A 26,233-nucleotide genomic window follows, 5' to 3' on the forward strand; every position below is an offset into this window, starting at 1 on the left:
GAATAAAGAAAAAACTCCGGTTCTGTGAGCGTCTCGTTCCGAGGTTTCTGGTCTGACTGACATTACGACATCTCAGAATGTGTGTGATGGTTACAGGAGGTCTGAACCCTGTATGGAAAACCCCTGCAGGGCTGACAGTTTACCACCTGAAACACCTTCCTGGTCGATCCTTGAATTTTGTCTGTCCAGCCATGCAGGATTAAATCTGGGTCTCTTTAAGTATTAAGATGAAGTTCTTTGTAGCAACAACATTATAATTGTGTATTTAGTGTTTTTAGAAATGAAACTTTAAGAGGTTTAAAGTTGGAAATAATTCCTATCTTGTAGGATCAGAAGGAGACTCAGCTCCATGTGTGCCACATCCGGACGGTGGACCGTACTTCTGGTCCACTACATACTGGCCGTAGTCTACGTCCAGGACAACATCTGGTCCACAGGAGACACTCCAAAGCCAGGCTGCCAGCTGACATTGGCAGCTTTCAGGCCCACAGCACATGCCAGTGGCGTAACTGAGCCAGAAGTGGGCCGGGTTTGGCCCAAATGTGTCTGCTTTCTAATCTCAGCCTAACGTTGTAATTTTCTAATGACTGGAAGCTAAAACTAACGATGTTGATTACCAGATGAAGCTAAAGCAGCTTTACCACCTCAGGGGACAAACGTTTAGTCTTACACCGAGTCCATAATTCATGCAAGCAAACAACCTGCTGGACCCCCTCTGATCCACCTGGACCCCCCCTCCTACCTGCAGTCTGGTAGTTGAGAGCCACCATGTGACAGCCGACGGCCCACATGGGGTAGGGGTCGTAGTTGGAAGACTCCACTCTCTGATTCTTTGGGTAGATCCGACTCAGACCTTTGCGGTTATACTGCAGGAAGTCCTTGGTGCGGCTCTTTCCTGGTAACTTGTTCTCTGCGAAGGAGCGGACCTCTTTGTAGGTGTAACTCTCTGCAGAAACAGAAACAGCAGCTGTCTTTAGAAACTGGACCGAACTGCCACACATTTACTGCTTTTCAACCCAAAAACGGTTCAAATGTTTCTACGGATCAGCTGACAGAATATTTCTGTTAATCCAGACGGAGGAAAAGGTTGGAGGTCAAAGGAACGATTGGGGATGGAGGTCAGAAGGTTCAACCAACACAGGAGCTGGTCTGTGCCACTGGTTTCTCTGCTGCGTGTTATTAGTTATTAAACTGGAAACGATGCGATGGCCGGAAGCTGTGTGGCCTTCCGATGTCCACTGACCGACTGAGGCGGTGGAAAACCCGGAGGGTAGCCCCTCGCTGCAGACAAGCCTTGAGATTTTCCTCTGTGGGCGAAACGTGCAGCTGCAGGTTTCATAATGCTGTCGGGTCTTTCTGATCTCAACACGCTCAGCTTCCTTTATGTTCCAGCAGAACCACATTTCATTCAGGTGCAACACAGGCGACATTCACACCGCATGTTTATCACACACACACGCAACGCCACACTGCTAAGACGACGAAACAAACAGGCTTCACGCTCAGAACGATACAATTCTGCACGAGCAGAGAAAACGGAGATCATTTATCCTTTATGATGAATAAAAGTTGTAAAAAAAAGAGATTTTGAGGCTGAACTGAAAGACGGGAAGGCAGCGAGTGTTGGTGTCTGAAAGCAAACTAAAGACCAGCATCAGCTAAACTTGTTTTTATCATTTTCAGCATGATGACCAGGAATATGCGGCAGGGTGGTCCGGGGGGGGGGGTCTTCGCTTTGGTGTCCTGTTCACACTGTAAAACCCTCTGCTTGCTGTTAAAAGGGCTGTAGAAATGTGCTTTATTTACCAGGAAATTAAATCTGTTTGCGGTTTGATAAAAACTCATGTTCAGTGACATCATCACGATCATTAGTTAAAACCTAATCACTGATCAAAGATCAGGTCTGAACATCGTTACCGAAGCGGTCCTTCTCCTTGCTGCGTGGCTGGCAGTAGACCACCAGGTCCGACATCTCCATGGCAACCTCCGCCTTCTTCTCCACTTCCTCTTGCTGTCTCATCTAAAGTTGGAGAAACAGACACTTCCTGTTTGTGCTGCAGAGCAACTGTTCAGCAGAATATCCCCCCCCCTCCTCATTATAATTAGGATTGTGGCCCCCGAGGACCAGAGCTACCTTTCGACCCATCATTAGAAGCTGCAGTTATTCATCCTGGAATTCATCATGTAATAATAATAATAATAATAATAATAATAATAATAATAATAATAATAATAATAATAATAATAATAACTAGAAACAGCTATTATTGAAATAATAGCAACTGTTAATGCCCATTTATTGAACTATGCTGAATGATTGAAATGAAATTGCATAAGTATGAGACTGGACTGCTGTATTGAAGCCCACTGACTTACTCACTACACCACTAGTACTCTTAGCTGCACCCTGGAAAAAAAACGTTGTAATTTTTTCCATATGCCTTTTTTCCCACTTCCAGCAGGGTGTAATTAGCGGGAACAAAAACATGTGTGAGGTTGAACTAAACTCCAGTAAAGATGTGACAGACTTTATTATTCAATGTGAAAAACTTTTTTTTTTAATGTTTAAGATTTATCAAAGTGTTGAAATGTTGCAGGAAGTATTGTTGGAACAAATCCTTCATATTTAACTGGGACATTTGCAAATAAATTCCTTTGCTCCTTGAAGTGTGCAGCTGAGACCAACAGTTCACATTAAGGAGTCTGCAGAACTGCACGCCATCACTCAAGCAACAGCCGACAAACAACAGAGCTTTATGTTAAATGCTGCATTTGAACCCGTGCCTCGTATGTGTACCTGTGTCGCAGTGCACAAAATGGACCAATCGCTGAGCTGACTTCCGTTTCGTCCAATCACTGGAGAGGATTTTAATGTTTGGCAAAAATGTGAATAGCTTGAAAAGTTTACATGTTAGAAAGACCAAAAGTCACAGCACATATCTCCTGAATGAGCTAAACAGTTTGATATCTGAATGGTTGAAGTGAGGCAAAAGGTGTAGGAGGAGCAGCGTGGCAAACATTTTGCAGGAAAGACACTGGGGACGGGAAATGGATGAACCGGACACTGCAAACTGGTGCAGAGCTCTGAAACCCCCAAAACCAATCGCAGAACTGGATTTCTGCAATGCACAGTGGGTTTGAAGGACTTTGAGCCAATCACAAGGCTGAATTAATTTGTGAAATATCTAAAAAACTACTAAGATTTTAAACGACAAAAATCATAGCACACTTCTCCTGAAGGAGCTGCAGGGTTTCAGATGTGAACGGTTGAAGTGACCTGAACGGCGCAGGAGGAGTAGCACGGCAAAGTTTGGCCAAATAATAATAAAAATGGCCGAACAGAATCTCAGTAATGTGAATGCTACCATGGGCATTCACATTATTAATCTCAGAAGCTTCTTTGTGGCTTTTTCCAGGCGGCTCTTCTCACATTAAAGCTTCCTAGTCCAGGTGAAACTGTAAACCTGATGGAGGTAAATACTGCAGTATTCCTGGGGAGATATGCATCCAGGAAGCCTTGTTCTGGTTGAGCTACTGAGGCTTCTGCTGAAAGCAGACACTCACCTCCTGCTCCCTGTTGTACTGCTTGCTCATCTCCCTCTGAGTGATGTCCCAGGCCACCTGGTACCACTCGAACAGCTCCTCCAGCGTATCTGTGGCGAGGTCGAACTGCACGCTGTCCTGCTCCATGTTCTGCAGGGTCAACACGTGGGGCTTTGCATTTTTACCGCTCTTCACTAGAAACCAGGTGAGAGGAGAACCAGACTCAGAACTCTGCAAGCTGAGTGTCATCAGCATCAGGCAGCTGCTTTCCAGGGAAGAGGAGGAGACGAAAACTCAACTCACAGTGCTGGATGTTGCACTTGGAGATGTCTACAATACCCTTACAGAGTTCGCCGAGTGGATTGTCCTCCATCTCCTGTTGGAATGCACATCACACACATGATCTTCCTGCACGGATTTAAACTCACTGCAAGCTGAGCGATGACCCGCACCTGTGCTATAGTGTCAGCTGGGGTGCTGTTGGACACTTCCTCTACGTAGTTTGCAGGAAAGAAGAGCTGCATCCGTCCACCGTAGTCACCTTTCCGCCTAATGTAAGAAAACAAGTCAACAGAGAATACAAAGAATCAGTGTTTTAAAAACCTGAAAGCATTTACAAAATGAGAAGAAAAATAACCAGAAAGACACACAAAGCATGTGGAGATATGTGAGATATGTAGTGATATGTGGAGATATGTGGAGATATGTAGTGATATGTGGAGATATGTAGAGATATGTGGAGATATGTAGTGATATGTGGAGATATGTAGAGATATGTGGAGATATGTGGAGATATGTGGAGATATGTGGAGATATGTGGAGATATGTAGAGATATGTGGAGATATGTGGAGATATGTAGAGATATGTGGAGATATGTAGAGATATGTAGAGATATATGGAGATATGTGGAGATATGTGGAGATATGTGGAGATATGTAGAGATATGTGGAGATATGTGGAGATATGTAGAGATATGTGGAGATATGTGGTGATATGTAGAGATATGTGGAGATATGTAGTGACATGTGGAGATATGTAGAGATATGTGGAGATATGTGGAGATATGTAGAGATATGTGGAGATATGTAGAGATATATGGAGATATATGGAGATATGTGGAGATATGTGGAGATATGTAGAGATATATGGAGATATGTGGAGATATGTGGAGATATGTGGAGATATGTAGAGATATATGGAGATATATGGAGATATGTGGAGATATGTGGAGATATATGGAGATATGTGGTGATATGTGGAGATATGTGGAGATATGTAGTGATATGTGGAGATATGTAGAGATATGTGGAGATATGTGGAGATATGTAGAGATATGTGGAGATATGTGGAGATATGTAGAGATATGTGGAGATATGTAGAGATATGTGGAGATATGTAGAGATATGTGGAGATATGTAGAGATATGTAGAGATATGTGGAGATATGTAGAGATATGTGGAGATATGTGGAGATATGTAGAGATATGTAGAGATATGTGGAGATATGTAGAGATATGTGGAGATATGTGGAGATATGTGGAGATATGTAGAGATATGTGGAGATATGTGGAGATATGTAGAGATATGTGGAGATATGTGGAGATATGTAGAGATATGTGGAGATATGTGGAGATATGTAGAGATATGTGGAGATATGTGGAGATATGTAGAGATATGTGGAGATATGTAGAGATATGTGGAGATATGTGGAGATATGTAGAGATATGTGGAGATATGTAGAGATATGTGGAGATATGTGGAGATATGTAGAGATATGTGGAGATATGTAGAGATATGTAGAGATATGTGGAGATATGTGGAGATATGTGGAGATATGTGGAGATATGTAGAGATATGTGGAGATATGTGGTGATATGTAGAGATATGTGGAGATATGTAGTGATATGTGGAGATATGTAGAGATATGTGGAGATATGTGGAGATATGTAGAGATATGTGGAGATATGTGGAGATATGTAGAGATATGTGGAGATATGTAGAGATATGTGGAGATATGTAGAGATATGTGGAGATATGTAGAGATATGTAGAGATATGTGGAGATATGTAGAGATATGTGGAGATATGTGGAGATATGTAGAGATATGTAGAGATATGTAGAGATATGTGGAGATATGTGGAGATATGTGGAGATATGTAGAGATATGTGGAGATATGTGGAGATATGTGGAGATATGTAGAGATATGTGGAGATATGTGGAGATATGTAGAGATATGTGGAGATATGTGGAGATATGTAGAGATATGTGGAGATATGTGGAGATATGTAGAGATATGTGGAGATATGTAGAGATATGTGGAGATATGTAGAGATATGTGGAGCTGTGTGGAGATATGTAGAGATATGTGGAGATATGTGGAGATATGTGGAGATATGTAGAGATATGTAGAGATATGTGGAGATATGTAGAGATATGTGGAGATATGTGGAGATATGTGGAGATATGTGGAGATATGTAGAGATATGTGGAGATATGTGGAGATATGTGGAGATATGTGGAGATATGTGGAGATATGTGGAGATATGTAGAGATATGTGGAGATATGTGGAGATATGTAGAGATATGTGGAGCTGTGTGGAGATATGTAGAGATATGTGGAGATATGTGGAGATATGTGGAGATATGTAGAGATATGTAGAGATATGTGGAGATATGTGGAGATATGTGGAGATATGTGGAGATATGTGGAGATATGTAGAGATATGTAGAGATATGTGGAGATATGTGGAGATATGTAGAGATATGTGGAGATATGTGGAGATATGTAGAGATATGTGGAGATATGTGGAGATATGTAGAGATATGTGGAGATATGTAGAGATATGTGGAGATATGTGGAGATATGTGGAGATATGTAGAGATATGTGGAGCTGTGTGGAGATATGTAGAGATATGTGGAGATATGTGGAGATATGTAGAGATATGTGGAGCTGTGTGGAGATATGTAGAGATATGTGGAGCTGTGTGGAGATATGTAGAGATATGTGGAGATATGTGGAGATATGTGGAGATATGTGGAGATATGTAGAGATATGTAGAGATATGTGGAGATATGTGGAGATATGTAGAGATATGTGGAGATATGTGGAGATATGTGGAGATATGTGGAGATATGTAGAGATATGTGGAGATATGTGGAGATATGTAGAGATATGTGGAGATATGTGGAGATATGTGGAGATATGTGGAGATATGTAGAGATATGTGGAGATATGTGGAGATATGTAGAGATATGTGGAGATATGTGGAGATATGTGGAGATATGTAGAGATATGTGGAGATATGTGGAGATATGTGGAGATATGTGGAGATATGTAGAGATATGTAGAGATATGTAGAGATATGTAGAGATATGTAGAGATATGTGGAGATATGTGGAGATATGTAGAGATATGTGGAGATATGTGGAGATATGTAGAGATATGTGGAGATATGTGGAGATATGTGGAGATATGTAGAGATATGTGGAGATATGTGGAGATATGTAGAGATATGTAGAGATATGTGGAGCTGTGTGGAGATATGTAGAGATATGTAGAGATATGTGGAGATATGTGGAGATATGTGGAGATATGTGGAGATATGTGGAGATATGTGGAGATATGTAGAGATATGTAGAGATATGTGGAGATATGTGGAGATATGTGGAGATATGTAGAGATATGTAGAGATATGTGGAGATATGTGGAGATATGTGGAGATATGTAGAGATATGTGGAGATATGTGGAGATATGTGGAGATATGTAGAGATATGTGGAGCTGTGTGGAGATATGTAGAGATATGTGGAGCTGTGTGGAGATATGTAGAGATATGTAGAGATATGTGGAGATATGTGGAGACATGTAGAGATATGTAGAGATATGTGGAGATATGTAGAGATATGTAGAGATATGTGGAGATATGTGGAGATATGTAGAGATATGTAGAGATATGTGGAGATATGTAGAGATATGTGGAGATATGTGGAGATATATGGAGATATGTGGAGATATGTGGAGATATGTAGAGATATGTAGAGATATGTAGAGATATGTAGAGATATGTGGAGATATGTGGAGATATGTAGAGATATGTAGAGATATGTGGAGATATGTAGAGATATGTAGAGATATGTGGAGATATGTAGAGATATGTAGAGATATGTGGAGATATGTGGAGATATGTAGAGATATGTAGAGATATGTGGAGATATGTAGAGATATGTGGAGATATATGGAGATATGTGGAGATATGTGGAGATATGTGGAGATATATGTAGAGATATGTGGAGATATGTGGAGATATGTGGAGATATGTAGAGATATGTGGAGATATGTAGAGATATGTGGAGATATGTGGAGATATGTGGAGATATGTAGAGATATGTAGAGATATGTGGAGATATGTAGAGATATGTAGAGATATGTGGAGATATGTAGAGATATGTGGAGATATGTAGAGATATGTGGAGATATGTGGAGATATGTGGAGATATGTAGAGATATGTAGAGATATGTGGAGATATGTGGAGATATGTAGAGATATGTGGAGATATGTGGAAATATGTAGAGATATGTGGAGATATGTAGAGATATGTAGAGATATGTAGATATATGTAGAGATATATGGAGATATGTAGTGATATGTAGAGATATGGAAAAAAAAAAAAAACCAGACGCATAACGGCTGCAGAGACACTGAAACATCTGGATCCCACCCAGAACTGGCAGCAACGCTGCAGAGAAAACCTTCAGAATGTCTGCAGGAGGACAGAAACTCAGCAACTTTCCTCACGCTGCTCTCCACAAAAATGCCATTTCCACGTGCAGGATGGCCACGCTAATAAATCCACACGAGTCCGTGTCAAGTAGCTGGAGCCCGGGACATAAACCTTTCACGTACCGCTTTATGTATTTTCATAGAAAGTGGAGACGTGATTAGCAACGTTGACGCTAACTAACGACTGCACGAAGCGGCCATCAGCTCAGATAACAGACCTGCAGGAGCACGTTCTGACAACGCCGGCCTGCATCTGCCAGCTCTCACCATCCATCCATCTCCTGAGACACGTTGTGGATCAGAGCTCCTCTGGGGAAGCTGTGCTCATCCGGCCGCTTCGCCTGGTAGCTGTATAAAGCCCTGACCGTGTTCTGGGGCTGGAGCAAACACAGGCAGGCGTTAAGCTCCGACACGTTCAGCTGATCTGACAGGAGAGGGGCTGTAAACTCACCAGAGAGGGTTCGATCTCATTGGGCTCCACATATGTCTTCACCTCGTACAGAGAAGCACAGTTTTTCTCCTGTTAGCAGGCAGGAATGACAGAATTAAACATCCAGAAGCAGAAAAGGAACCTCTGCACTTCTTTTAGGTTTGTCATGGCTGCAGTTTCACCGTCATGCAGAAACTCACAGTGCTGAAGCGGTCCACCAGCTCGGGCGTGACCGGGTAGCGGAGCTTGATCTTCCGGTACAGTGGCTTCTTCCTGAAGTAGTTGACGAGCTCCACCAGGCTCTCAAACTCTGTGGTCGTGCCTAGCAGGTACATGCTGCCCTCCTTCTGGATCCTGCAGTGTTTTACTTTCCCATCTCCTCTGGAGAGATGAGACACGTTATACCAGCCGTACGCATCGCACAAGAAGCAAACAACACACAACATTCCATCTTCTGTGGCTCCAAATAGAGAAAAACGTCTTACTGAGGATAAAAAGGCGTGAAATACAGAATATTCTAGCATAATAACTGTGTTTCAGATGAGAAGTGACTACAGACATATTTATCTTAGAAAACATTCAGGTTCTGATCGAAAACAGCCGAATAATAAAATCATCTCCAATTCCAAAGAGGAGAAAAAAATGAAGAGAGAAAAACAAATAAAATGCAGCTAGTTTAAGTTAAGCTAACTGTCCTCTGAAATCTCTCCTGTACCTGAACGTGATGGCGAAGGAGTCCACTTCTCCTTCTCGCTGTCGGATGAGGAAGGCTCCATCTCTGGGGATCCTCAGCAAGTAATCCTCTGCTTGACCTCTGCTCAGGTTGCTGTAGAACCACCTGCAACACACCAACACACCTGTTTGATCTGGCCGGGAGTTTGCTTGTCAGCTACATGAAATGACTGAGTTACAGTATCAGCACTCATTTCCTTCATCCATCATTTCATTATGGTTTAATTTACACATGAAAAACATGATCAGAGAACTATTTCTGTTCTATTACTTCTGGCTCTTTATTCCATTCCAACAGCTGCTGCAACAGCTGAATTTGTCCACTGTGACAATAAATAAAGTATAAGTCTGTTTCTATAAAGTACGCAGTTTGGGAGTAATTAGATTACAGTAATAATCTGATCTGACACGCTGACATGCACTTGTGAAAAACCATATTGGAAAGATTGTTGTCTACATTGTTGTTAGCATTAGCTGCTAATGTTTATTTCTTAGTTATTGAATCTTAAAACTGGTTATTTTACGTGTATTCAGTTGAATCGTCTCTCTGGGAGTCTGAGATCGGACTGTATCTTTCACACTGAATTTTAACTGACAACATGTTTTACCGCGTCTCCGCACAAATTCACATCTGCAAAAAGGATCTGTCTGCAAAACAAAAACATTTCCTGAAATGAGAAATAAATAGATTTTAAACAAGTGGGAAATATCTTAAAACAAGTGGTGAAGGTCAAGTCAGCCTGTTGTTTCAGGTTGGTGGTTCAACTCCTGCTTCAACCTGGTTGTTCTAACCTTTGGTAAGAAACCACGGTCCAGGTATATATGATTATTTAAAGAGAGGCAGTTAGCAGGGACTTTGTGGTTCTGATAATGTTGAACAGAACATTTGTTGTTAACTTATTCATATAAGTTATGAGTCGGTGATAAAGGGCAGTCTTGGTAGAGTCCAACCTCACTGGAAACATCTGACATTTATGTCATGAATTTAATCATTTTGAGAAGGAAATGTAAACGGAAAATTATACAGAAATATCTGCAGGCATTAAAATAAAGGAGGCAGAAAACTGTAAAAATCATCAAATAACTTAATTTAACTTAAACCTACATGGAAAATTAATAAAAACTGATATAAATTTTATTTACTTTGCTTATTTAATACTTTATTAAATACCACATCAGTTTGTTTATTGTGGCATTTTTATATTTATGAATTAATTTTTTATTTTTGGAGATACAGAACTTTATCATTTGACTTGACAAAAGTCTTGTAATAAATGTTTTACCACTTGTCTAAAGTCTAAATATTTCAGGACATCCTAGAAAGTAATTATTTAACTCTACTTGCAGATTAACTGTCTGGATTAGTCTGAATCTTCTCATTGAAGTGTTTTTCTCACGGTAAACTGGATCATTTTACATGTCTATAAGGGTGTTTTTTCTGTTCTGCTGGTAAAATGAACATAAAGAGAGAGAAACCACAGTCCTGGTGCTGCATGAGTGAAAATGAAAGTAAAAGGAGACAGAGAGGAGCATGTGTGAGTAAATGACCAGGCTTTACTGAGCAGGAGCTTCATGCTGGAGAGATAAATGATCTGATGGGACAAACCCTTCTTGCAGGTGAGCGTCTGGTTTGGGAACGGCGTCGGTGAGGCGCAGCTCGAAGTCCTGGCACCGTAGCGGGTTTTCCCGGTAGTGCTGGATCAGAGAGAACACGCTGGGAAAGTGCAGGTTTGGAGTCAGGAAGAAGTAGGTGTTCCCGCCATCTGAACCGGAGCGGATGCGACAGTGCTGGACTCGCCCACTGCGCCTGCAGAACACACACCACTCTCTTAAAGCCTGATGATTGCACACACTTTCTAACAGGGGATCAATACTTTGGTATTTCTGCAGTCTGATGTCCAACTGCACACTCGTTGGCCACTTCCTGTGAAAGAGGAAGTTACTCGCTGCACAAGAACCGCAGTCATGTGAAAAGAAAGTTTGTTCGAGGCAGAGGGTTTATCTGGCAGGGATCACCAGGAAACATGGCAAAGAACACAAGATGTGTTGAACTGTTAAAATGTTCAAGTTTAAACCTGGAAAAGAATATTAACTGCAGCGTGCTTTTCCATTTTAATCTGTTGTTTCCAGACGTTCCTTCTAAGTCCTGAACATTTCATCCTGAACATTCCATCCAGAACATTTCATCCTGAACATTTCGCCCGAACATTTCGTCCCGAACATTTCGTCCCGAACATTCCGTCCCGAACATTTGGTCCCGAACATTCCGTCCCGAACATTTAATCCTGAACATTCCATCCTGAACATTGCATCCTGAACATTGCATCCTGAACATTGCATCCTGAACATTCCATCTTGAACATTCTATCCTGAACATTTCATCCAGAACATTCTATCATGAACATTCCATCCTGAACATTCCATCCTGAACATTCAATCCTGAACATTCCATTCTGAACATTTAATCCTGAACATTCTGTCCTGAACATTCCATCCTGAACATTTCATCCTGAACATTCTATCATGAACATTCCATCCTGAACATTCCATCCAGAACATTCTATCTTGAACATTCCATCTTGAACATTTAATCCTGAACATTCCATCCTGAACATTCCATCCAGAACATTCTATCTTGAACATTCCATCTTGAACATTTAATCCTGAACATTCCATCCTGAACATTCAATCCTGAACATTCCATCCTGAACATTCCATCCTGAACATTCAATCCTGAACATTCCATCCTGAACATTCCATCCTGAACATTCCATCCTATACATTCCATCCTGAACATTCTATCATGAACATTCCATCCTGAACATTCAATCCTGAACATTCCGTCCTGAACATTTCATCCTGAACATTCCGTCCTGAACATTTCATCCTGAACATTCTATCATGAACATTTCATCCTGAACATTCCATCCTGAACATTCCATCCAGAACATTCTATCTTGAACATTCTATCTTGAACATTCCATCCTTAACATTTCATCCTGAACATTCCGTCCTGAACATTCCATCCTGAACATTTCATCCTGAACATTTCATCCTGAACATTTCATCCATAACATTCCGTCCTGAACATTCCATCCTGAACATTTTGTCCTGAACATTTCATCCTGAACATTTTGTTCTGAACATTTCATCCTGAACATTCCATCCATAACATTCCATCCTGAACATTTCCTCCTGAACATTTTGTCCTGAACATTTCATCCTGAACATTCCATCCAGAACATTTCGTCCAGAACTTTCCGTCCTGAACTTTCCATCCTGAACTTTCCGTCATGAACTTTCTGTCCTGAACATTTTATCCTGAACATTTCATCCAAAACATTCTATCTTGAACATTCCATCCTAAACATTCTATCCAGAACATTCTATCTTGAACATTTCATCCTGAACATTTCATCCTGTACATTCCATCCTGAACATTCCATCATCCTCAGGATTAAATGTTCAAGATAGAATGTTCAGGACGGAATGTTCAGGATTGAATGTTCAGGATGAAATGTTCAGGACAGAATGTTTAGGATTAAATGTTCAGGATGGAATGTTCAAGATAGAATGTTCAGGATGAAATGTTCAGGATGGAATGTTCAGGATGAAATGTTCCTGAACATTCACTCCTGAACATTTCATTCTGAACATTTCATCCATAACATTCCATCCAGAAAATTTCCATCTGAACATTCCATCCTGCACTTTCCATCCTGAACATTCCATCCTAAACATTCCATCCTGAACATTCCATCCTGAAGATTCCGTCCAGAACATTCTATCTTGAACATTCCGTCCTGAACATTTCGTCATGAACATTTCATCCTGAACATTCCATCATAAACATTTAATTCTGAACATTCTGTCCTGAACATTCCATCCTGAAAATTTCATCCTGAACATTCCATCCTGAACTTTTCGTCCTGAACATTCTATCTTGAACATTCCATCCTGAAAATTTCATCCTGAACATTCCATCCTGAACATTTCATTCTGAACATTCCATCATCCTCAGGATTAAATGTTCAGGATAGAATGTTCAGGATGGAAGGTTCAAGATAGAATGTTCATGACGGAATGTTCAGGATTGAATGTTCAGGATGAAATGTTCAGGAAAGAATGTCTAGAATTAAATGTTCAGGATGGAATGCACAAGACAGAATGTTCACGATAGAATGTTCAGGATGGAATGTTCAGGATGAAATGTTCCTGAACATTCACTCCTAAAAATTCCATCCTGAACATTTAATCCTGAACATTCCGTTCTGAACATTTCATCCATAACATTCCGTTCCATTTCATCCTGAACATTCCATCCTGAACATTCTATCTTGAACATTTCATCCTGACCATTCTGTCCTGAACAATTCATCCTGAACATTCCATCCTGAACATTCCATTCTGAAAATTTCATCCTGAACATTCCATCCTGAACATTCCGTCCTGAACATTCTATCTTGAACATTCCATCCTGAACAATCCGTCCTCAACATTTCATCTTGAACATTTCATCCTGAACATTCCATCCAGAACATTTCATCCTGAACATTTCGCCCGAACATTTCGTCCCGAACATTTCGTCCCGAACATTCCGTCCCGAACATTTGGTCCCGAACATTCCGTCCCGAACATTTAATCCTGAACATTCCATCCTGAACATTGCATCCTGAACATTGCATCCTGAACATTGCATCCTGAACATTCCATCTTGAACATTCTATCCTGAACATTTCATCCAGAACATTCTATCATGAACATTCCATCCTGAACATTCAATCCTGAACATTCCATTCTGAACATTTAATCCTGAACATTCTGTCCTGAACATTCCATCCTGAACATTTCATCCTGAACATTCTATCATGAACATTCCATCCTGAATATTCCATCCAGAACATTCTATCTTGAACATTCCATCTTGAACATTTAATCCTGAACATTCCATCCTGAACATTCAATCCTGAACATTCCATCCTGAACATTCCATCCTGAACATTCAATCCTGAACATTCCATCCTGAACATTCCATCCTGAACATTCCATCCTATACATTCCATCCTGAACATTCTATCATGAACATTCCATCCTGAACATTCAATCCTGAACATTCCGTCCTGAACATTTCATCCTGAACATTCCGTCCTGAACATTTCATCCTGAACATTCTATCATGAACATTTCATCCTGAACATTCCATCCTGAACATTCCATCCAGAACATTCTATCTTGAACATTCTATCTTGAACATTCCATCCTTAACATTTCATCCTGAACATTCCGTCCTGAACATTCCATCCTGAACATTTCATCCTGAACATTTCATCCTGAACATTTCATCCATAACATTCCGTCCTGAACATTCCATCCTGAACATTTTGTCCTGAACATTTCATCCTGAACATTTTGTTCTGAACATTTCATCCTGAACATTCCATCCATAACATTCCATCCTGAACATTTCCTCCTGAACATTTTGTCCTGAACATTTCATCCTGAACATTCCATCCAGAACATTTCATCCTGAACTTTCCGTCCTGAACTTTCCATCCTGACCTTTCCGTCATGAACTTTCTGTCCTGAACATTTTATCCTGAACATTTCATCCAAAACATTCTATCTTGAACATTCCATCCTAAACATTCTATCCAGAACATTCTATCTTGAACATTTCATCCTGAACATTTCATCCTGTACATTCCATCCTGAACATTCCATCATCCTCAGGATTAAATGTTCAAGATAGAATGTTCAGGACGGAATGTTCAGGATTGAATGTTCAGGATGAAATGTTCAGGACAGAATGTTTAGGATTAAATGTTCAGGATGGAATGTTCAAGATAGAATGTTCAGGATGAAATGTTCAGGATGGAATGTTCAGGATGAAATGTTCCTGAACATTCACTCCTGAACATTTCATTCTGAACATTTCATCCATAACATTCCATCCAGAAAATTTCCATCTGAACATTCCATCCTGCACTTTCCATCCTGAACATTCCATCCTAAACATTCCATCCTGAACATTCCATCCTGAAGATTCCGTCCAGAACATTCTATCTTGAACATTCCGTCCTGAACATTTCGTCATGAACATTTCATCCTGAACATTCCATCATAAACATTTAATTCTGAACATTCTGTCCTGAACATTCCATCCTGAAAATTTCATCCTGAACATTCCATCCTGAACTTTTCGTCCTGAACATTCTATCTTGAACATTCCATCCTGAAAATTTCATCCTGAACATTCCATCCTGAACATTTCATTCTGAACATTCCATCATCCTCAGGATTAAATGTTCAGGATAGAATGTTCAGGATGGAAGGTTCAAGATAGAATGTTCATGACGGAATGTTCAGGATTGAATGTTCAGGATGAAATGTTCAGGAAAGAATGTCTAGAATTAAATGTTCAGGATGGAATGCACAAGACAGAATGTTCACGATAGAATGTTCAGGATGGAATGTTCAGGATGAAATGTTCCTGAACATTCACTCCTAAAAATTCCATCCTGAACATTTAATCCTGAACATTCCGTTCTGAACATTTCATCCATAACATTCCGTTCCATTTCATCCTGAACATTCCATCCTGAACATTCTATCTTGAACATTTCATCCTGACCATTCTGTCCTGAACAATTCATCCTGAACATTCCATCCTGAACATTCCATTCTGAAAATTTCATCCTGAACATTCCATCCTGAACATTCCGTCCTGAACATTCTATCTTGAACATTCCATCCTGAACAATCCGTCCTCAACATTTCATCTTGAACATTTCATCCTGAACATTCCATCCAGAACATTTCATCCTGAACATTTCGCCCGAACATTTCGTCCCGAACATTTCGTCCCGAACATTCCGTCCCGAACATTTGGTCCCGAACATTCCGTCCCGAACATTTAATCCTGAACATTCCATCCTGAACATTGCATCCTGAACATTGCATCCTGAACATTGCATCCTGAACATTCCATCTTGAACATTCTATCCTGAACATTTCATCCAGAACATTCTATCATGAACATTCCATCCTGAACATTCAATCCTGAACATTCCATTCTGAACATTTAATCCTGAACATTCTGTCCTGAACATTCCATCCTGAACATTTCATCCTGAACATTCTATCATGAACATTCCATCCTGAATATTCCATCCAGAACATTCTATCTTGAACATTCCATCTTGAACATTTAATCCTGAACATTCCATCCTGAACATTCAATCCTGAACATTCCATCCTGAACATTCCATCCTGAACATTCAATCCTGAACATTCCATCCTGAACATTCCATCCTGAACATTCCATCCTATACATTCCATCCTGAACATTCTATCATGAACATTCCATCCTGAACATTCAATCCTGAACATTCCGTCCTGAACATTTCATCCTGAACATTCCGTCCTGAACATTTCATCCTGAACATTCTATCATGAACATTTCATCCTGAACATTCCATCCTGAACATTCCATCCAGAACATTCTATCTTGAACATTCTATCTTGAACATTCCATCCTTAACATTTCATCCTGAACATTCCGTCCTGAACATTCCATCCTGAACATTTCATCCTGAACATTTCATCCTGAACATTTCATCCATAACATTCCGTCCTGAACATTCCATCCTGAACATTTTGTCCTGAACATTTCATCCTGAACATTTTGTTCTGAACATTTCATCCTGAACATTCCATCCATAACATTCCATCCTGAACATTTCCTCCTGAACATTTTGTCCTGAACATTTCATCCTGAACATTCCATCCAGAACATTTCATCCTGAACTTTCCGTCCTGAACTTTCCATCCTGACCTTTCCGTCATGAACTTTCTGTCCTGAACATTTTATCCTGAACATTTCATCCAAAACATTCTATCTTGAACATTCCATCCTAAACATTCTATCCAGAACATTCTATCTTGAACATTTCATCCTGAACATTTCATCCTGTACATTCCATCCTGAACATTCCATCATCCTCAGGATTAAATGTTCAAGATAGAATGTTCAGGACGGAATGTTCAGGATTGAATGTTCAGGATGAAATGTTCAGGACAGAATGTTTAGGATTAAATGTTCAGGATGGAATGTTCAAGATAGAATGTTCAGGATGAAATGTTCAGGATGGAATGTTCAGGATGAAATGTTCCTGAACATTCACTCCTGAACATTTTGTTCTGAACATTTCATCCTGAACATTCCATCCATAACATTCCATCCTGAACATTTCCTCCTGAACATTTTGTCCTGAACATTTCATCCTGAACATTCCATCCAGAACATTTCATCCTGAACTTTCCGTCCTGAACTTTCCATCCTGACCTTTCCGTCATGAACTTTCTGTCCTGAACATTTTATCCTGAACATTTCATCCAAAACATTCTATCTTGAACATTCCATCCTAAACATTCTATCCAGAACATTCTATCTTGAACATTTCATCCTGAACATTTCATCCTGTACATTCCATCCTGAACATTCCATCATCCTCAGGATTAAATGTTCAAGATAGAATGTTCAGGACGGAATGTTCAGGATTGAATGTTCAGGATGAAATGTTCAGGACAGAATGTTTAGGATTAAATGTTCAGGATGGAATGTTCAAGATAGAATGTTCAGGATGAAATGTTCAGGATGGAATGTTCAGGATGAAATGTTCCTGAACATTCACTCCTGAACATTTCATTCTGAACATTTCATCCATAACATTCCATCCAGAAAATTTCCATCTGAACATTCCATCCTGCACTTTCCATCCTGAACATTCCATCCTAAACATTCCATCCTGAACATTCCATCCTGAAGATTCCGTCCAGAACATTCTATCTTGAACATTCCGTCCTGAACATTTCGTCATGAACATTTCATCCTGAACATTCCATCATAAACATTTAATTCTGAACATTCTGTCCTGAACATTTCATCATGACCAATCTGTCCTGAACAATTAATCCTGAACATTCCATCCTGAAAATTTCATCCTGAACATTCCATCCTGAACTTTTCGTCCTGAACATTCTATCTTGAACATTCCATCCTGAAAATTTCATCCTGAACATTCCATCCTGAACATTTCATTCTGAACATTCCATCATCCTCAGGATTAAATGTTCAGGATAGAATGTTCAGGATGGAAGGTTCAAGATAGAATGTTCATGACGGAATGTTCAGGATTGAATGTTCAGGATGAAATGTTCAGGAAAGAATGTCTAGAATTAAATGTTCAGGATGGAATGCACAAGACAGAATGTTCACGATAGAATGTTCAGGATGGAATGTTCAGGATGAAATGTTCCTGAACATTCACTCCTAAAAATTCCATCCTGAACATTTAATCCTGAACATTCCGTTCTGAACATTTCATCCATAACATTCCGTTCCATTTCATCCTGAACATTCCATCCTGAACATTCTATCTTGAACATTTCATCCTGACCATTCTGTCCTGAACAATTCATCCTGAACATTCCATCCTGAACATTCCATTCTGAAAATTTCATCCTGAACATTCCATCCTGAACATTCCGTCCTGAACATTCTATCTTGAACATTCCATCCTGAACAATCCGTCCTCAACATTTCATCTTGAACATTTCATCCTGAACATTCCATCCTAAACATTCCATCATCCTCAGGATTAAATGTTCAGGATTGAATGTGCAGGATGGAATGTTCAAGATAGAATGTTCAGGACGGAATATTCAGGATTGAATGTTCAGGATGAAATGTTCAGGACAGAATGTTTAGGATTAAATGTTCAGGATGGAATGTTCAGGAGTAAATGTTCAGGAACATTTCATCCTGAACATTCCATCCATAACATTCCGTCCTGAACATTCCGTCCTGAACATTTCCTCCTGAACATTTTGTCCTGAACATTTCATCCTTAACATTCCTTCCTGAACATTCTATCTTGAACATTTCATCCTGACCATTCTGTCCTGAACAATTCATCCTGAACATTCCATTCTGATAATTTCATCCTGAACATTCCGTCCTGAACATTTCGTCATGAACATTTCATCCTGAACATTCCATCGTAAACATTTAATCCTGAACATTCTGTCCTGAACATTCCATCCTGAAAATTTCATCCTGAACATTCCATCCAGAACATTCTACCTTGAACATTCCATACTGAACATTCCGTTCTGAACATTCCATCCTAAACATTTCATCCTGAAAATTTCATCCTGAACATTCCATCCTGAACATTTCCTCCTGAACATTCCATTCTGAACATTTCATCCTGAACATTCCATCCAGAACATTTCATCCTGAACTTTCCGTCCTGAACATTTCATCCTGAACATTTTATCCTCAACATTTTATCTAGAACATTCTATCTTGAACATTCCATCCTGAACATTCCATCCTGAACATTCAATCCTGAACATTCCATCCTGAACATTCAATCCTGAACATTCCATCCTAAACATTCCATCCTGAACATTCCATCCTGAACATTCTATCATGAACATTCCATCCAGAACATTCTATCTTGAACAATTAATCCTGAACATTCCGTCCTGAACAATCCATCCTGAACATTTCATCCAAAACATTCTATCTTGAACATTCCATCCTAAACATTCAATCCTGAACATTCCATCCTGAACATTTTATCCTGAACAATCCATCCTGAACATTCCATCCAAAACATTCGATCTTGAACATTCCATCCTGAACATTTCATCCTGACCAATCTGTCCTGAACAATTCATCCTGAACATTCCATCCTGAACATTTCATCCTGAACATTCCCTTGTGAACATTCCGTCCTGAACATTTCATCCAAAACATTCTATCTTGAACATTCCATCCTAAACATTCAATCCTGAACATTCCATCCTGAACATTTTATCCTGAACAATCCATCCTGAACATTCCATCCAAAACATTCGATCTTGAACATTCCATCCTGAACATTTCATCCTGACCAATCTGTCCTGAACAATTCATCCTGAACATTCCATCCTGAACATTCCCTTGTGAACATTCCGTCCAGAACATTCTATCTTGAACATTCCATACTGAACATTCCATCCTGAACATTCCATTCTGAACATTTCATCCTGAACATTCCATCCTGAACATTTCATACTGAACATTCCATCCTGAACATTCAATCCTGAACATTCTATCTTGAACATTCCGTCCTGAACATTCCGTCCTGAACATTCCGTTGTGAACATTCCATCCTGAACTTTCCATTCTGAACATTTCATCCTGAACATTTCATCCTGAACATTCCATCCAGAACATTTCATCCTGAACTTTCCGTCCTGAACATTTCATCCTGAACATTTCATCCTGAACATTTTATCCTCAACATTTTATCCAGAACATTCTATCTTGAACATTCCATCCTGAACATTCAATCCTGAACATTCCATCCTGAACATTCTATCCTGAACATTCCATCCTGAACATTCAATCCTGAACATTCCATCCTAAACATTTAATCCTGAACATTCCATCCTATACATTCCATCCTGAACATTCTATCATGAACATTCCATCCTGAACATTCAAGCCTGAACATTCCATCCTAAACATTCCATCCTGAACATTCCATCCTGAACTTTCCGTCCTGAACATTTCGTTCTTAACATTTCATCCTGAAAATTTCATCCTGAACATTCCATCCTGAACATTTCCTCCTGAACATTTCATTCTGAACATTTCATCTATAACATTCCGTCCTGAACATTCCATCCTGAAAATTTCCTCCTGAACATTCCATCCTGAACATTCTGTCCTGAACATTCCATCCTGAACATTCTATCATGAACATTCCATCCAGAACATTCTATCTTGAACAATTAATCCTGAACATTCCATCCTGAACATTTCCCCCTGAACATTTCATTCTGAACATTTCATCTATAACATTCCGTCCTGAACATTCCATCCTGAAAATTTCCTCCTGAACATTTTATCCTGAACATTCCATCCTGCACTTTCCATCCTAAACATTCCGTCCTGAACATTCTATCATGAAAATTCCATCCAGAACATTTCGTTCTGAACATTTCATCCTGAACATTTCATTCAGAACATTCTATCTTGAACATTCCAGTCCGAACATTCCATCCTGAACATATAATCCTGAACATTCTGTCCTGAACATTCCATCCTGAACATTCTATCATGAACATTCAATCCACAACATTCTATCTTGAACAATTAATCCTGAACATTCCGTCCTAAACATTCCATCCTGAACATTCCATCCTGAACATTCCATCCAGAACATTCTATCTTGAACAATTAATCCTGAACATTCCGTCCTAAACATTCCATCAAGAAAATTTCATCTTGAACATTCCATCCAGAACATTTCATCTTGAGCATTCTATCTTGAACATTCCATCCTGAACATTTAATCCTGAACATTCCGTCCTGAACAATCCATCCTGAACATTTCATCAAAAACATTCTATCTTGAACATTCCATCCTAAACATTCAATCCTGAACATTCCATCCTGAACATTTTATCCTGAACAATCCATCCTGAACATTCCATCCAAAACATTCGATCTTGAACATTCCATCCTGAACATTTCATCCTGACCAATCTGTCCTGAACAATTCATCCTGAACATTCCATCCTGAACATTTCATCCTGAACATTCCCTTGTGAACATTCCGTCCAGAACATTCTATCTTGAACATTCCATCCTGAACTTTCCATTCTGAACATTTCATCCTGAACATTCCATCCTGAACATTTCATACTGAACATTCCATCCTGAACATTCAATCCTGAACATTCTATCTTGAACATTCCATCCTGAACATGCCGTCCTGAACATGCCGTCCTGAACATTCCGTCCTGAACATTCCGTTGTGAACATTCCATCCTGAACTTTCCATTCTGAACATTTCATCCTGAACATTCCATCCTGAACATTCAATCCTGAACATTTCGTCCTGAACATTCCGTTGTGAACATTCCGTCCAGAACATTCCATCCTGAACATTTCCTCCTGAACATTTTATCCTGAACATTCCATCCAGAACATTTAATCCTGAACATTCCATCCTATACATTCCATCCTGAACATTCTATCATGAACATTCCATCCTTAACATTCAAGCCTGAACATTCCATCCTAAACATTCCATCCTGAACATTTCATCCTGAACATTCCATCCTGAACATTCCGTTGTGAACATTCCGTCCAGAACATTCCATCCTGAACATTTCATCCTGAACATTCCGTCCTGAACATTTCGTCCTGAACATTCCGTTCTGAACATTTCATCCTGAACATTCCGTCCAGAACATTCCGTCCTGAACATTTCGTCCTGAACATTCCGTTCTGAACATTTCATCCTGACCATTCTATCTTGAACATTCCATCCTGAACATTCCGTTGTGAACATTCCGTTGTGAACATTCCGTTGTGAACATTCCGTCCAGAACATTCTATCTTGAACATTCCATCCTGAACATTTCATCCTGAACATTCCATCCTGAACCTTCTATCTTGAACATTCTATCCTGAACATTCCATCCTGAACATTCTATCCTGAACATTCAATCCAGAAAATTCCATCCTGACCAATCTGTCCTGAACAATTAATCCTGAACATTGTATCTTGAACATTCCATCCTGAACATTTCATCCTGAACATTCTATCTTGAACATTCCATCCTGAACATTCCATCCTGAAAATTTCATCCTGAACATTCGATCTTGAACATTCCATCCTGAACATTTCATCATGACCAATCTGTCCTGAACAATTAATCCTGAACATTCCATCCTGAACATTCCGTCCTGAACATTCCCTTGTGAACATTCCGTCCTGAACATTCTATCTTGAACATTCCATCCTGAGCATTCAATCCTGAAATTTCCGTCCTGAACATTCCATCCAGAACATTTAACCCTGAACATTCCATCCTGAACATTCCGTCCTGAACATTTCGTCCTGAACATTCGATCTTGAACATTCCATCCTGAACATTCTATCTTGAACATTCCATCCTGAACATTTCATCCTGAACATTCTATCTTGAACATTCCATCCTGAACATTCCGTCCTGAACATTCCGTCCTGAAAATTTCATCCTGAACATTTCATCATGACCAATCTGTCCTGAACAATTAATCCTGAACATTCCATCCTGAACATTCCGTCCTGAACATTCCCTTGTGAACATTCCGTCCTGAACATTCTATCTTGAACATTCCATCCTGAGCATTCAATCCTGAAATTTCCGTCCTGAACATTCCATCCAGAACATTTAACCCTGAACATTCCATCCTGAACATTCCGTCCTGAACATTTCGTCCTGAACATTCCGTCCTGAACATTCCGTCCTGAACATTCCATCCAGAACATTTAACCCTGAACATTCCATTCTGAAAATTTCATCCTGAACATTCCATCCTGAACAATCCGTCCTGAAAATTTCATCCTGAACATTCGATCTTGAACATTCCATCCTGAACATTTCATCCTGACCAATCTGTCCTGAACAATTCATCCTGAACATTCCATCCTGAACATTCAATCCTGAACATTTTATCCTGATCATTCCATTCTGAACATTCTGTCCTGAACATTCCATCCTGAACATGTCATCCTGAACATTCCATCCATAACATTCTATCCTGAACATTCAATCCTGAACATTCAATCCTGAAGATTTAATCCTGACCAATCTGTCCTGAACAATTCATCCTGAACATTCCATCCTGAACATTCAATCCTGAACATTTCATCCTGAACATTCCATTCTGAACATTCCATCCTGAACATTCAATCCTGAACATTCTGTCCTGAACATTCCATCCTGAACATTCCATCCATAACATTCTATCTTGAACATTCCATCCTGAACATTCCATCCTGAACATTTCATCCTGAACCTTCTATCTTGAACATTCCATCCTGAACATTCTATCCTGAACATTCTATCCTGAACATTCAATCCAGAAAATTCCATCCTGAACATTTCATCCTGACCAATCTGTCCTGAACAATTCATCCTGAACATTCCATTCAGAAAATTTCATCCTGAACATTCCGTCCTGAACATTCCGTCCTGAAAATTTCGTCCTGAACATTCGATCTTGAACATTCCATCCTGAACATTCTATCTTGAACATTCCATCCTAAACATTTCATCCTGAACATTCTATCTTGAACATTCCATCCTGAACATTCCGTCCTGAACATTCCGTCCTGAACATTCCGTCCTGAAAATTTCGTCCTGAACATTCGATCTTGAACATTCCATCCTGAACATTCTATCTTGAACATTCCATCCTGAACATTTCATCCTGAACATTCTATCTTGAACATTCCATCCTGAACATTCCATCCTGAACATTCCATCCTGAACATTCCGTCCTGAACATTTCATCCTGAACATTCGATCTTGAACATTCCATCCTGAACATTTCATCATGACCAATCTGTCCTGAACAATTAATCCTGAACATTCCATCCTGAACATTTAATCCTGAACATTCCCTTGTGAACATTCCGTCCTGAACATTCTATCTTGAACATTCCATCCTGAGCAGTCAATCCTGAAATTTCCATCCTGAACATTCCATCCAGAACATTTAACCCTGAACATTCCATCCTGAACATTTAACCCTGAACATTCCATCCTGAACATTTCGTCCTGAACATTCTATCTTGAACATTCCATCCTGAACATTCTATCCTGAACATTCAATCCAGAAAATTCCATCCTGAACATTTCATCCTGACCAATCTGTCCTGAACAATTCATCCTGAACATTCCATTCTGAAAATTTCATCCTGAACATTCCGTCCTGAACATTCCGTCCTGAAAATTTCGTCCTGAACATTCGATCTTGAACATTCCATCCTGAACAATCCGTCCTGAACATTCGATCTTGAACATTCCATCCTGAACATTTCATCCTGACCAATCTGTCCTGAACAATTCATCCTGAACATTCCATCCTGAACATTCCGTCCTGAACATTCCGTCCTGAAAATTTCGTCCTGAAAATTTCGTCCTGAACATTCGATCTTGAACATTCCATCCTGAACATTCTATCTTGAACATTCCATCCTGAACATTCTATCTTGAACATTCCATCCTGAACATTCCATCCTGAACATTCCATCCTGAACATTCCGTCCTGAACATTTCATCCTGAACATTCGATCTTGAACATTCCATCCTGAACATTTAATCCTGAACATTCCCTTGTGAACATTCCGTCCTGAACATTCTATCTTGAACATTCCATCCTGAGCATTCAATCCTGAAATTTCCATCCTGAACATTCCATCCAGAACATTTAACCCTGAACATTCCATCCTGAACATTTAACCCTGAACATTCCATCCTGAACATTTCGTCCTGAACATTCCATCCTGAACATTCTATCTTGAACATTCCATCCTGAACATTCTATCCTGAACATTCAATCCAGAAAATTCCATCCTGAACATTTCATCCTGACCAATCTCTCCTGAACAATTCATCCTGAACATTCCATTCTGAAAATTTCATCCTGAACATTCCATCCTGAACATTCCATCCTGAACATTCTATCCTGAACATTCCATCCTGAACATTCAATCCTGAACATTCCATCCTAAACATTTAAACCTGAACATTCCATCCTATACATTCCATCCTGAACATTCTATCATGAACATTCCATCCTGAACATTCAAGCCTGAACATTCCATCCTAAACATTCCATCCTGAACA

At 39.7% G+C, this 26,233-nt stretch overlaps 1 protein-coding gene across 1 annotated transcript in view; it reads right to left on the minus strand.

Annotated features, from left to right (window-relative positions):
* Positions 1-26,233, minus strand: part of plcg2 (phospholipase C, gamma 2) — a gene marked incomplete at its 3' end in the record, with an annotated part of 85,825 nt that overhangs the window by 12,716 nt on the left and 46,876 nt on the right. Inside the window, exons 30-39 of the mRNA XM_079258394.1 lie at positions 11,094-11,294; positions 9,471-9,593; positions 8,956-9,136; positions 8,777-8,845; positions 8,593-8,702; positions 3,996-4,092; positions 3,847-3,919; positions 3,565-3,737; positions 1,918-2,020; positions 743-946 (exon numbers count right to left, since the gene is read on the minus strand). Of these exons, the coding sequence (XP_079114520.1) occupies positions 743-946; positions 1,918-2,020; positions 3,565-3,737; positions 3,847-3,919; positions 3,996-4,092; positions 8,593-8,702; positions 8,777-8,845; positions 8,956-9,136; positions 9,471-9,593; positions 11,094-11,294 (1,334 nt within the window). The remainder of the gene's footprint in view (positions 1-742; positions 947-1,917; positions 2,021-3,564; positions 3,738-3,846; positions 3,920-3,995; positions 4,093-8,592; positions 8,703-8,776; positions 8,846-8,955; positions 9,137-9,470; positions 9,594-11,093; positions 11,295-26,233) is intronic.

The sequence above is a fragment of the Telmatherina bonti genome, assembly GCF_933228915.1.
Source record: "Telmatherina bonti genome assembly, chromosome: 2".
NCBI lineage: Eukaryota > Metazoa > Chordata > Actinopteri > Atheriniformes > Telmatherinidae > Telmatherina > Telmatherina bonti.